At 41.2% G+C, this 14,252-nt stretch overlaps 1 protein-coding gene across 8 annotated transcripts in view; it reads left to right on the top strand.

Annotated features, from left to right (window-relative positions):
• CD226 (CD226 molecule) overlaps positions 1 to 14,043 on the top strand; it is a 110,248-nt gene extending 96,205 nt beyond the window's left edge. For all 8 annotated transcript variants that reach the window (XM_053205992.1, XM_053205994.1, XM_053205998.1 and 5 more), the window contains 3 exons: positions 6,264 to 6,366; positions 10,906 to 10,966; positions 13,248 to 14,043. In XM_053205992.1, the coding sequence (XP_053061967.1) occupies positions 6,264 to 6,366; positions 10,906 to 10,966; positions 13,248 to 13,361 (278 nt within the window). In that variant the 3' untranslated portion in view covers positions 13,362 to 14,043. The remainder of the gene's footprint in view (positions 1 to 6,263; positions 6,367 to 10,905; positions 10,967 to 13,247) is intronic.
• Positions 14,044 to 14,252: the final 209 nt, after the last annotated feature.

The raw sequence follows: 14,252 nt of genomic DNA, 5'->3' as shown, positions 1-14,252 counted from the left end.
GGTTGTTTAGTCCAGATATTTAGGTTCTGAGTCACTTGGCTTCCTCACTTCCTAACCCACCTCAAACTGTAATAAAAGATAAAGAATAGACATTAATGCCTGCTCTTGCCGCCTGGCTCTAAGGGAAGGACCTGGCGTCATTTCTGCCATGAGCCTTTCTAAAGGTTTATAACTCAGCCATAAATACTTGTCATTGGCAGGAACGTAGCCTGGAGGGTGGCAGTCCCGGAGTAAATTATTCATTTATATATCTCACTGACATGCTTTAAATTGTTTTAACTGTATTTATCTTTTTTGATGGGAGGGAAAATAATGGCTTTATGGTTCACGACACTTTTGTCCTCCTATGAATCAAGACAGCATTGGGATGAAAATGAAAAAAAAAATCAGCAAAAAAGTGGCTGCTGAGAATACACATAATTCTTTCTTTAAGAGAGGGGCTTGAGGGCTGACATTATTCAGCCCAACATCTATTAGCAGAATTTAGGCAAAAGTGAATGTTATGAACTATTGATTGATTCCCTGAAGCATCCACACCCATTGCTTTTCCTTTTTGTTTTGGTTTTTAGTCACTCAGGGCCCAGCAAGTCGTGTGGCTACACCGGCCTGGTACCAAGTACTGGGTGTTCATGTTAGCGCAGCAGCGGGTCAGGGAAAGAAGTAAAAAGCAGGGTTGACTACAGACGGGGAGGCTCTACACTGCAGCCTCTCTGGATCTCTGGAGCGTGAGTGAGTTTGCACCTGGCTCCCATGCTCTTACCCTTGTTTCGTACAGGGAAATCTTCATTCTGGTGTGTTTTTTAATTGTCCAGGGCCTTCCAAAACAATATAAGCTCCATCAATCAAGTATGTGGTATAATAAGAAATGTGGTCTTTGCCCCCTGGTTCTTTTCACAGAACTCCCAAACCCTTGTTAATTTCCTAAGTGATACGGGTACCAGGAACATCTTTTGCTATAACACTTGGTCACTGTCCCCAATTCCTGACACAAGAGCTTCTTGAATCTCCAGAGCAATGAGTGTCCCTTTGCAAGTTAATGAGGCTACTGGTGGCTGGAAACACAGAACAAGCTTCGGCATGGAGGGCTGGAGCCAGAGGGATCAGCCACATGATTGGAGGGTTGGAATTTAAAGCCCTTTTCCCCCTGAAAAAGTGAAGCGGTGCTGGGGGTTGGATTAATCACCAATGATCAATGATTTAATTGCTTATGCCTGTCCAGTGGAACCTCCATCAAATCCCTAAATGACAGGGTTCAGAGAGCTTCTGAGTTAGCGAACACATGCAGGGTCACAGGAGGGTGGTCCATCCCTAGAGGCATGGAAGTTCTATTTGTATTCCATTAACTTGCCTTGTTCGTCTCTTCCATTTGGCCATCTCTAAGTTGCATCTTTTCTAATAAACCAGTAGTAGGAAATAAAGTGCTTCTCTGAGTTCTGTGAGTTGTTACAGCAAATTGTCCAACCTAAGGAGGGGATCACGGGAATCTTGGATTTATGGCTGGTTGGTCCATCAGAAGTAGGGAGACCTGGACTTGTGATTGGAGACTGAAGCAGGAAGTGGGGGGCAGTGAGGGTCTGTGGGGTCTGTGCCAACTCAGGGAAAATTAGTGTCAGCAGTGCTGTGAGTAGAGATACAGTTTTGTTCTCGTTGATGTTTTCCCTTTAGGAACCAAATCCCTTTTTACACACCATTTCATCTGTCATGCCAAGTGTATACTATGACTTGAGATACTGTGTGTGAAAAGATGGAGTAAACAGATCTGACTCCAACACGTCAAGCACTACTAGAAGAGGTTAAAAGGAGGTAACATATTTCACATTAAAGGATGCATTTGAAGTTTAGATTTATAATTGAATGGTGTGAAACACATGACTAGTACCTTTCAATGGTTTCTACTTAATTCATTTAACTGGAGTTTAATAAGGAATGCCATCTTAATTCTAAGGATTCTGAATATACTCCTACAAAAAAAGTTCTCCACATCTTGTACTTTAAATATCACCAGTGGGGTGCCTGGGTGGCTCAGTTGGTTAAGCGTCAGACTCTTGGTTTCAGCTCAGGTCATGATCTCACTGTGAGTTCAAGCCCTGTGTCGAACTCTATGCTGACAGCAGAGGGCCTGGTTGGGATTCTCTCTCCCTCTCTCTCTCTGCCCCTTCCCAGCACTCTCTCTCTCAAAGTAAATAAACTTAAAAAAAAGGTTAAAAATAATATCATCACTAAAATTTGTCTGATGATTTTGTTTTCAGCATGCAGACATTTACATTTTTCTACTATTTTTTTTCCATTTAATAAAAGCAATACATCACTTAGAAAGTTTGGAAAATGCCAAAAAGCCTAAAGAAATAATTGCTTTTTTTAAAATATAAGCTATCGTCAAGTTGGCTAACATACAGTGTGTATAGTGTGCTCTTGGTTTTGGGGGTAGGTTCCCATGGTTCATTGCTTATGTACAACACCCAGTGCTGATCCCAACAAGTGCCCTCCTCAATGCCCATCACCCATTTCCCCTTTTCCCCCACCCCGTTAACAACCCTCAGTTTGTTCTGTGTATTTAAGTGTCTCTTATGGTTTGCCTCCCTCCCTCTCTGTTTGTAACTATATTTTTTCCCCTTCCCTTCCCCCATGGTCTTCTGTTAAGTTTCTCAAGATCCACATATGAATGAAAACATATGATATCTGTCTTTAGGAAATAATTGCTTTTAATGCCACTCCCTGGAGATCATCACTTAAAAAAATTTTTTTTAACGTTTTTTATTTATTTTTGAGACAGAGAGAGACAGAGCATGAACGGGGGAGGGGCAGAGAGAGAGAGAGAGAGAGACACAGAATCAGAAGCAGGCTCCAGGCTCTGAGCCATCAGCCAGGAGCCCGACGCGGGGCTTGAACTCACAGACCGCGAGATCGTGACCTGAGCTGAAGTCGGACGCTTAACTGACTGAGCCACCCAGGCACCCCTAAAATTTTGGCATTTGTAACCTTGCAGACCTTTTCCCCTAAGTCCTACACTTGGCCGAGAGAGTTTAACATGCATCATTGTGAATTATGGTTTTGAAATTTTACTTAACTTTATACCCCTAGTCAGCAGTTTTCCATTTCATTCAAATTTCTCACACACATCATCCGAATGTCTGTAGCCGAGCTTTACAGGGTGGGCTCCAGATCAGAAACACGGGCATCACAGGACAGCTGCATCTGCGAGGACCCACCCAGACCCACTGGGGCAGAGTTTTGGAGGGGGGACGCCCAGTCATCTGCGGGTTAGCAAGCCCCCAAATGATGCCTATGCAGAGGGAGTTTGAGGACTGCAGTTGTGTGGTCTGGCTCTCTGTCTACTTGGGGGAAATGAGGATTTTCTTTTGGCAGTTGTAAATGTTTTACAGAACGCTTTGTTCACATTTCAGAGCATTTCTTTAGAATACAGTAATTAATCAGATGTGTAAGCACCTAGTGAAAGGGCGTGACACATGCAGACCGAATTCCTTCTGGATGCAGGTTGTGGTAGTTCCCCGTCCTCCAAATAGAGCTTGAGATGCTCTATCTGACCACAGTTTTCCTCTTACACAAACTTGTTCTTTTAGTGCTTTTTCTTAGTTATTTGTATCTTTCATATTGTCTTCTATAACTTTTCATTTTTTTTTTTTAATGTTTACTTATTTTTGAGAGAGACAGAGACAGAATGTGAGTGGCTTAGGGGCAGAGAGAGAGGGAGACACAGAATCTGAAGCAGGCTCCAGGCTCCGCGCTGTCAGCACAGAGCCCAACGTGGGTCTTGAACCCAAGAACTGGGAGATCATGACCTGAGCCGAAGTCGGGGGCTCAGCCAAGTGAGCCACCCAGGCACCCTTATAGCTTTTTCTTAATGCCAGGATGTGTTAAAGATACTTTTTGTGTGCCTTTACATGTTGTTTGTGGTCATTTTAACATACAGATATTTTTCACTTGACCTGGTCAATCCTATATGTTTATTTATTTTTATAAATCTAAATGCCATTTCTCATTCCTGAGATTAAATAATATTTACTTATATTTTCATCTAATGTTTATGCGAAAAGATTTGGAACTGTAGTCAACCCCAATTTTTTTTTTACTGTAACTTTTGTTTTTTACTATCTAAATAGCATTTTCTTTTTTTATTAAAGATTTTTTATTTTTTAATGTTTATTTATTTTTCAAAGAGAGAGAGTGAGAGACAGAGAGCAAGCATGAGAGGAGAAGAGAGAGAGGGAGACACAGAATCCAAAGCAGACTCTGAGCTGTCAGCGCAGAGCCTGTCACGAAATGCAAGGTCATGACCTGAGCTGAAGTCGGACTGAGCCACCCAGGCGCCCCTAAATAGCATTGTCAAAGTGGTTAAACAGTTTTCCCACAATCCTGTCCGTGAATATTTTAATCATAACTTTCGTTTTCTCACCGTGATTGCCTATTTGATTTAACCTTAGCACCTGTGATACTCAAATTATGTCGGTACAGCAGATGTAATCCCTTTATAGTCCTGTGTTACAATGCAAAAGAATTTCAGGTATTTTGTTCATTTGGTTTTTATAATGTACCAAGAACTGAAAAAGCTCTTAAAAATTTATTTGACGGGGAGAACATGTTATTGTTCCTTTCGTGAGGGCGGTTCAATGTATTTTTGTTCTGAATAAATTTAGCTTTTCCTCTTTCCATCATAGTTGGACAAAAGCCATTCTTAGACTGGATGTATGTGCAAAGTATGTAAGGTTCACACAGTTTACTACTTTTATTCACCTTATGGTTTCAACAAGTTTGAAAAATGAAAATAATATTTATGAGTTGACTTGGTTTCTCTTTGCGGGAAAGCTTACAAAAGAATGTGTGGATGTGGACTCTGAGCCCCTATCGTGAAAAAATTGCAGCTACATAGTGGGTCAGGAAGGAAGAAATAATCCGAGGGAAAGATCTAATGAAAAGCATGATTTGCAGGTTGGCATAGGATGGCCGATGGCACGGAGTCTCGGGTCGAGCACTGGGCTTTAATTTCAAGGTTGGAGGGAAGTCGTGCTGTTTGTTTGCCAGAGCCGGCCCCTTCCTGCAAGAAGGGAGACCGGCAGGTGCGCCGTCCCAAAGAGACGTGGCAGTGAGGACAGCTCCCGGGTTCTGATTCACTCCCATTCTGGGCAGCAGCAGATATTGATGGGGTTTCTTCTCCTGGGAAGGAGCTCTGTGGGAGGCAGTGGGTGAGATGTATCACGGGCAGGAGGACATTTTAAAGATAAGAGGCTCTCTGACCTCATTGGAGATCTTGCTCCAGAGTGACGTTTCTCTAGTGGTTTATTGCTTAGTTGAATACGACCTCATTAGAGTCTCACCACAGTTCTGGGATGTGATTAGGACTGTTGTCATTGTCATGGCTTGACAAACGAGGAAAGGCAAACACAGAAGGTTAAGGAATTGGCTGGAGGTCACACAGCTGAGGAGTAGCAGAGCCAGGAAGAGTGCTGCAGGTTCCTGGACCATGTTGTCTGTGCTTAACCCTGAGCTGGAGTAACATAGTTTTTCAGAGTACTTCTTATCATTAACTCCAACTGAATGAAATTATTTCTTAAATTCTGCTTATAAAATGACACTGTCGTGTGAATGTACTTAATATATCAGTCTTAAGAAGTATCTTCATTTATGTACTCTTTTGATAGTTTTCTTTTTCTACAGAAGATTTTGTGTATGTGACTGGGAGCGCATTAGACTGAAGTGATATCTGTCTCAAACATACACTCTTTCTATTCTCGTTCTTTTTTTAGTTTTTATTTTTAATTGAAGTATGGTTGACATACAATATTACATGAGTTTGAGGTATATGGTAGAGTGATTCAATAATTATGTACCTTAGGAAATGGTCATCATAACAAGTCTGATTACCACCTGTCACCATTGAGAGTTATTAAATATTATTAACTATATTCCATACACTGTACTTTTCATCCTTGTGACTTACTTATTTTATAACCCAAAGTCTGTAACTCTTAATTCCCATCACCTTATTTATTCTTGTTCTTCTTAAGGTGCTAAACTCAGCTGAAACAAGGAACTAATAAAACTCTGTGAGGAGCCAGAAATATTTAGGAGACTCTAAAATAAAAATGTCTCTTCCTCTTATCTCATCCTGCTTTTTCATTGGACTCTTTGTTCTGAATTGTTACTCTATTTGATTAATGGACCCTTTCCTCATTTTCCCACCTTCCTTTTTTTTCTGACTTGAGCTGAATTCCTAATTCTTACTGTATATATTTTTTTCGTCCTAGGTAAAATGGATAACCAATATACCCTCTTTGTGGCCGGAGGAACAGTTTTATCGTTGCTGTTTGTAATCCTAATGACCGCCGTCATTGTCATTTCTCATAGAAGGTGAGTATTGCAACCCATCTGGAATCCAGTTTCCCCTGAGTAATTCTGATCTGAGGGGCTCTCTGTTAATAACCCAGTAGTTGGCCAAGCTGTCTTAGGCCTCACATACATAAGTATTTTTCTTACACAGAGGAGGAGAAGTAGTTGTGGGTAATATCAGGGGAGAAAGCTAGAATAGTTCACTTAAGAATTAGTAGGAGCTGCTCCCATATTAACAAAGCCTTCATATCCTGGGGAGGCAATTGCCTGGTGCCTCTGCTCAGTCTCCTGTGCCATCTATCTTACTCCTCCTGCAAGGAAAAGAGGCTGTTGGGCAAGGGGTGCTGCGTGTGTGCGTGAACGCGCGTGTGTTATGGAGAGGGGAGAGGAAGAGAAGGAGGGATTCTGAGAAGGGGAGGAACAAGGTTGTGCAGCAATGATACCTTCGTGTATTCATTCATCAAGCAGCTATTTCGACAGTGGCAAACAAGACATGATGGGGTGCACACTCCAATAAACAAACAACATAGTTTTAGATGGTTGTAAATTCTCTGAAACGAGCAATGTAGATACTATTCCTGAAAAATTATTGAGGAATACTCTCTTAGAGAGAGTATTTGGCCATTGACCTCGACTAAAGTTTCCTACCTTTTACTGTCTTGCAGCACACCTGGGGGTTTTCTAGGATATTCTTGGTTGACGCTTTCTTCCTTTTCTTGCTATCTTACATTCACCAACTCACTTGTCTATGTGTTTGTTGCAATCTTAGCTGTAATCATATTGAGTTGGAATTACTCTTAATTCTTACGTTCCAACTAAAGTGTTCTCTTCTTAGGGGAGGGAAGGAATACATCTATCTCCGCTCTTCTCCTCTACCCCAGCAATATTACCAAGCACACGCACACGCACACATGCTTGCACATGCGTGTGTATTAGTAGGATGTCAGGTAGGTTTCTCTGTCTCGGCTCCATATCCCGGCCTTACCTCTTTGGAGGGTTGTATCACTGCTCACTTGATATTAGTGAATGCTCTCTGGCTGCTCCCTGGCTCCGGGTGTGTCCTGTCTTTCTAACACATCTTTTCCTGGTTGCTCTTCTAACAGCTAGATTGATCATGTCCTTCCTGTTTAAAAGTCACTAACCCTGTATCAGAGGTACCTGTTGTTCTGACCCCCATCCAATTAGTGGGACTCCAACCTAATGTTCCTTCATATTTTCTACCTTACTACCCCTGATGTTGACAAATTTTGTCAAAACTGCAAGTCTTGAAAAAAATAAAAAAAAATTTTTTTAAATGTTTATTTACTTTTGAGAGAGAGAGAAAGAGACAGAGGCATGAGCAGGGTAGGAACAGAGAGAGAGAGAGAGGGAGACACAGAATGTGAAGCAGGCTTCAGGCTCCGAGCTGTCAGCACAGAGCCCGACGCGGGGCTCAAACTCACGGACTGCAAGATCATGACCTGAGCCAAAGTCAGATGCTTAACCGACTGAGCCACCCAGGCGTCCCTAAAAAATATTTTTAGAGACAGAGCATGTGTGAGTGAGGGGGAGGTGGGCAGAGAGGAAGGGGGAGAGAGAATCTTAAATAGGCTCCGTGCTCGACGTGGAGCCCAACTCGGGGCTGGGGATCACGACCTGAGCAGAAATCAAGAGTCAGATGCTAAACCGACTGAGTCACCCAGACGCTCCAAACTGCAAGTCTCATTATGTGAACGCACCTGACGCTCTTTCTATTTGATATGCCAACAAAATGCTGTTTCCCCATGTTTGGCCTTACCCCTGTGGATCATTCCGGGCATGGGACACATGTCTCCTTTGGGAGGTCTGTTCTGGCTCTCCCTCCCTGCAAAGAGACATGATGTCACCATGCGGAATCACATTATATTCTTCTCTGCTGCACCTCACAGCCTGCTTTGTAGCTTAATCAATTTTGTGTCTCTCCTCCCTTCTGCTCATAATGACAGGGACTGCGTTTTGTTCATTCCTTAGCGTTTGATAGCAGTTAGCACTAATCTTTCCAAATCATGGGTGGTCAATATGTGTTTGTCTAATTAAATTGAATCATGAAACTGCCATTTTCCCTTTCTCTCCTTCATGGGCTGCCCTCAAGTCTTTTTCCCTGGTCAGAAATTAGCAAATTGAGGGAAGGAACCCAGGAAGTCAGTGACACTGAGGATTTTTCTAGTGCTTCACCCTAGTTGATGAAAAATGCGCTGAGGGCCGCTCTGACAGCAGGAGCATCCGGGAACACAGGCCACATGGTAGGACAGAGTGAGTGACAGCATGGATCTCCGGAGGGTCACAGATGTTGGACATGATGGATTTAGCTTCATGAAAATGCATCACTTTTACATGAATAGCTAAATTGAACTGTAGAATATATTGTCCCACTTGGTCAAATGTGATAAAAAGATGAGTGGGCTTGAATGCATTACCATGATCGCACATCACAAAGGAAGACGGATGTATTCTTTCTACCTTGTTGCCCGTACCTGTGGTTGTTGCTTGGAAAGGTTTTGAAAAGTGCCCCAAGGGCTTAAACAATGGCCTTCAGAACTCTGTCTTAGTGACCGTTTCAAATAATCCTGCAACTCCAGATGTGCTGACCTGGGGAGAAGCCAGAGGAAATCGAAGTGTGCCTGAACGAAACTGAGTCCTTCCCCCCGCACCCGGCACCTTGTAGCCTGTGTGTATGGGGGTACGGGGGCTTTTCCCACACCTCTCTGCTCCCAGTTTGTGTTGCTTCCAGTTAGAGATCAGAATGGTAACATTACGAAGTGAATGTGTTTGGTGGCCGTGCACAGCACTGGTTAGGCTGGGCAGGAGCCAAAAGATAGTCTATACATCGACATCTGTGTTTATAGGAAGAAATTTAATGTTCAGTGAGCAAAACGTTAGATACTTGTTTTTACTTTTGTTGTCCACTTTGATGTTCCCGACAAAGAGGCTACTTCGCTTTGCCTGAGACTCTCCTGGTTTCAGCGCTGAAAATCCCTCATCCCGGGGAAATTCTTTAGCGTCAAGCCAACTAGAATGGTTGGTCAGCCTAGAACAAACCACAGTGTTTACTGCCTTTATTTCACACACGAGGGGACTGAACTTTACAGATGCAAACAATTAGTGAATTGCTGAGCACGAGTTAAACACAGACCATCTGACTCTAAGCTTCGTGTTTTCTCTCCTTCATGATATCGTATACTCTAGGCTTATGTCAACAACATATATATTTGGACCTCTTTGGGAAAATTAACTCTGTATTATGATATAGCAAGCCTTGTGAAGCATGATTTAACAAAATATCCAAGGTGATAGCTTTGTTCCCTTATTTGTAAAAAGAGGGTAGTAATAGCATCTGTATCACAGGTTTCTTTTGAGGAGTAAGCGATTTATATGAAAGACCCGGAAACATGACTTTCACATAATAAACTTACACATCAAAAAATTAAATAAATTAATTGTATAAAAGAGACTTCATAAGTAAGCAAATGCACACAGACTAAGATAAGTTTGTGATTACATTGACACAGTAGGAGGATTTCACAGCGACTAGGAGAGAACAACATCCGTCATCTGAACAACCTTTCCTTGGAGAGAGACTAGCTTGGCTGGTTTTTAAACTTTCCATGAAGGCATTACAACTTCATCTTTTTGCATAAAGGTGAAAATCCCTCCTTGTTTGCATCTGAACCACCTCCTTTATGGTCTGATAAGAATTTTTTCTTTAGGGACATGAAAAAAAAGATAGTCTTCATCTCCCCATAATAACTATTTTCATACAGTTGGATAGAGTAATTTCAGGCACTGCATTCAATTATAGTAGCCTCCTTTTCTTCTTCTCTTGAATTTTCTCTTCAAAGACTCCTCCTGAAGTTAGGTTTTTATAGTTTTCATTGGAATGGTGGAGAGTTTATGGACTGGCATGGCTCCAGATGGCCCACTGAAGTGCAGTGACACGATTCCAGAAACACCAGAGCCTAATAGTCATGAGGGAAGCCTGTGGATTCGAATTCTAATACTACCACTAACCAACCATGTGATTTGGTTCAAATTGCCTCAATTTCCCACTCTGTTACATATAGGGTTTTTGGTGAAAGCTAAATAAAATAATCCATAGAGGAGGCTTAGTAAAACACCTGGAAGTTTCTATAAAGCTTAACTCGATTATCCCTGGCATCTGAGAAGTTACACTGTTGGCATTTAAAATAAAGTTTTTAATTGTGGGAAATCTCTAAGCCCAGGATTATTTGGAGAAGTCAGTGAGCTATTTATGTAATAATTCCCTATGAACCATTCTTTAGTAAACTCAGTGAGATTAATTACTAATGCATACTGGCTGGATATCCATTTAGATGCCTTCACCATCTGTGGAAGATAAAAAATGAAAAATTGGGTCAAGAAAATTTTGAGTAGGTATGTGTAAACCAACCATAGATGCTGCTTCAACATATTAATAAGGGCATGTGGGCTGGGCTACAGGTAAGGTATAATACTCTACTGTATGCAATAATACTTGTGTTGGAGTATAATATGTCAATGCTTCTATTGAATATGTATTTTCAGGAGAAGGAGACAGAACAGAGGACTGTTTAAAGAGCACAGAAATAAGGATGCACAGAACAAGGTAAGTTTTCTCAGAACTGTCATTTCCCCTGCTTTTGCGCATTGTAAATGTCCTGTAGAGTCAGTCCATTTTGCAGTCAACAACCTTGTTGTGCTTTCAGTACCCTGGCCATGGACTTGCCTGTAATTCCAGTATCATCCCTTTGAAGAGACACTTGTTTTCTGACCTATTTTCCTATTATTAATGCCCTTTGAAACAGTTTGTTTTATATCAGTACAAATAAAGGTACAATCACAGCGATATCATAAGAATCAACACTGTGCATTACCAATATCTGCTATTAGTTTCCTAAGGCTGCCACAGCATAATTATCCCAGAGGAGGAGGCTACTTAACCAACAGAAATCTATTCTCTTGCGGTTTGGGGGGTTTGAAGTCCAAAATCGAGGTCTCTGCAGGATCTGTTCCCTCTGGGGATGAGAGTCTGTTCCACGCTTCTCTCCTGGTTTCTGGTGGTTGTTGGCAGCCCTCGGCATTCCTTGGCTTATGGACTCATCACTTCAATCTCTGCTTCTGTCTTCACATGATATTCTTCAGTGCATGTGCGTGCACATGCGTATCTGTCTTCCCTTTTTATAAGGACATCGGTGGTATTGGACTAAGGGCCCAGCTTACTTCAGTATGACTTTGTCTTAACTAATCACACCCTCCACAACCCTACTTCCAAATAAGGTCACATTTATGAAGGTCTGGGAAGGGCATAAACTTTGGGGGGATACCATCTGACCTAGCATAGGGCATAATAATATTTTTATATCGTAAGGTTATTGTGAGGATTACATTATACCACGTAAAAGACCTGAGGCGTAGGAAGCACATTAGAAAGATGCAGTGCTATGGTTTTCATTATCATTATTATGGTTTTTATTGATTTATTAACTGAAGGATGCTCAGATTTCTGACAGGCTGCAGAATTGTCACTCCACCTTCCCCTACAGATAAAAGGGATGCTTATTTTCATGTTCATTGTCTCCACTATTTGTCAGATATTCTCTTTAACATATATTATTCTGCTTACAAAATTTTACACTAAAACATTTCTCCAAGTGTTATCTGAAATTACATCCCTTTCTCTTTAATTTAATTATTTGCCATTGAATTCTACATGGCCAAAACATCAAGTAATGAAAAGTTTCTGACAATCTAATATGTGTGCTTCAGATTTCTTTGTTACCTATTTATCTATTGGTTGAAATTTTCCTCTTAGTTACTCTCTGCACAACAAAAAATGTTTCTGGATAATTCATGGCCGCCTTTTTGACACTAAGTGGAAAGACTGAGGAAGTCCTGTCTTGTGTCATCTGCCACTCTAGCAAGCAATTAAATAGTGCTCTGTCATACACAATTGCAGGAATCCCTCCTTTGTCCTTAGCTGATGTCCACTCAAGCCAACCTAAAGCCAAATTTATTGCTGTGAATTTCAGAGGAGTGAAAGAGCTTTGCAGCTTCCTGCATTAAGTGTTCAACTTGTTCAGACTTCTGTAGAGTAATGATATTTTGAACGATGGTTAGGAAGTTAGATAATAAGTTGGATTGTGATAGAGGAAGAAGCTAGACCTGCCTGATTGTTTTGGGCCTGTAGGCACGCTATGTAAGGAGCAATCGCACTGCAACATACCCTCTGCTTTCTCCTTGCACCCGTTGGAACCAGTTTCAATTTCCAAACTTCTCACCAAAAGACCTCTCGCTCTTCTCTTCCTTCTCTTTCTCTCAATTTCTCTCTTACCCATGCCTACATATTTTCTGCCAAGTCAAAGTGACTTGATTAGGGTAGAGAATATTAATGATTATATAACATCATTTTGGAAGTAATGCCACTTTATTTTGTTAATTTCTTTTATTGCGTTTAGTTGCTTATTTTCAAGACATGACACTGTGTACTTTAAAAGTGTTGTTTATTAAAGCGTTGATTCAACAGAAATTATTGAGTGTCCACTATGGGAGATGCTATATTAGATTTCCATATAAAAATGAGAATAATTGTTCTTATCAAAACAGCCTAGGACACTGAGAGAGAGCTCTAAGTCTAAACGGGTATTTCATAATCTATAAAATATAGCAAATGATGATCTAGATTAGTCTCCTGTTGCCTTTCACTCTGAGCCATGCAGGTCAAGAATGTGATTTCTCATAGAAGTTCAGTACAAGGAAGAGACTGCTTTATGAAGTTAATCATAATAGATATTTGACTTAAATTGTGGTTGATTTAAGAGATTTGTTTTGGGTATCTTTGTCAGCTGCTGAAATGCAGTGAATCATTGACATTCTGTCTGTCTTTCTAGGCAACCAACAACTACAGAAATCCCATCTCTACCAATCAGTCATCGGATTGTGCAAGAGAAGATATTTATGTCAACTACCCAGCCTTCTCTCATAGACCGAAGACTAGAATCTAAGCTTTTTCCTGGATCTGAGCAAAACTTATGGTGACTGTTACGTACATGGATCTTAATATAATTTCTTCCCACTACTCAGTGCCTATCCAGGATACCAGTTAGCTACATTTATTTAATTTGATAGGAAAGATACTTTATTACCTAGAGAACATTCTTAACAGAAATGTTTCAGAAAACCTGACTCTAATTAGCTTAGACATGAAGGGAAACTTACTGAATCATGTAATGGAACCATCCAGGGGAGATGAAGCTTCAGGCAAGGGTTATTCACAAAGGTTTAAATGTCTTGTCGAGAATTAAGTATGGGCATACACCTGCTTCTGGATTCCCTTTTGTGGTATTGGATCCACTTTATTGGTGTTAGCCTCTTAGGCATTTCCCTTGTGTTTCTAAAAACCCTTGGCAATTCACAATCCTTGTTTCTGCCTGGTGAAGAGGTTACTTCTCTGATAGAGCAAACAGATTTGGTTATTTGTGCAGCATTAAACAGGCAACATGGCCAAAAAAGATGGAATCAAGGGTTTAAGTCAAGGGTTCACCTCTAGACCCAGGAGTGAGGCCAAAGCACATTACTGGGAAATTCAGAGTATTATTAGACGAGGGAGACGGGGCCCGGAAGCTGAACTGGTTACCAACAAATGTGAACAGCAGTGCCGTTCTGAGACATCTCTTGTTAACCAACTAAAAATTAGCTCTCCCTCTCCTCACTTTAAAATCTGCTATATCAGCAGAGTTCAGAGGAGTACTTGGTAGCAGAACAAATGAATGGTCAAGAGGAAGATAAATGTGACAGGGAAATCTCTTCCCTTTGTATTATCAAATAAAGTAATCTCTGATCCTGCATAGATTTCTTGCCCCTCTCCCTGGCCTAGCTTTAAGAGCAAGTGTAGC

This window comes from Acinonyx jubatus, chromosome D3 (genome assembly GCF_027475565.1).
Source record: "Acinonyx jubatus isolate Ajub_Pintada_27869175 chromosome D3, VMU_Ajub_asm_v1.0, whole genome shotgun sequence".
In the NCBI taxonomy this organism is placed as follows: domain Eukaryota; kingdom Metazoa; phylum Chordata; class Mammalia; order Carnivora; family Felidae; genus Acinonyx; species Acinonyx jubatus.
Note: the sequence above shows the minus strand (reverse complement) of the source record. Positions and strands in the feature narration are given on the sequence as shown.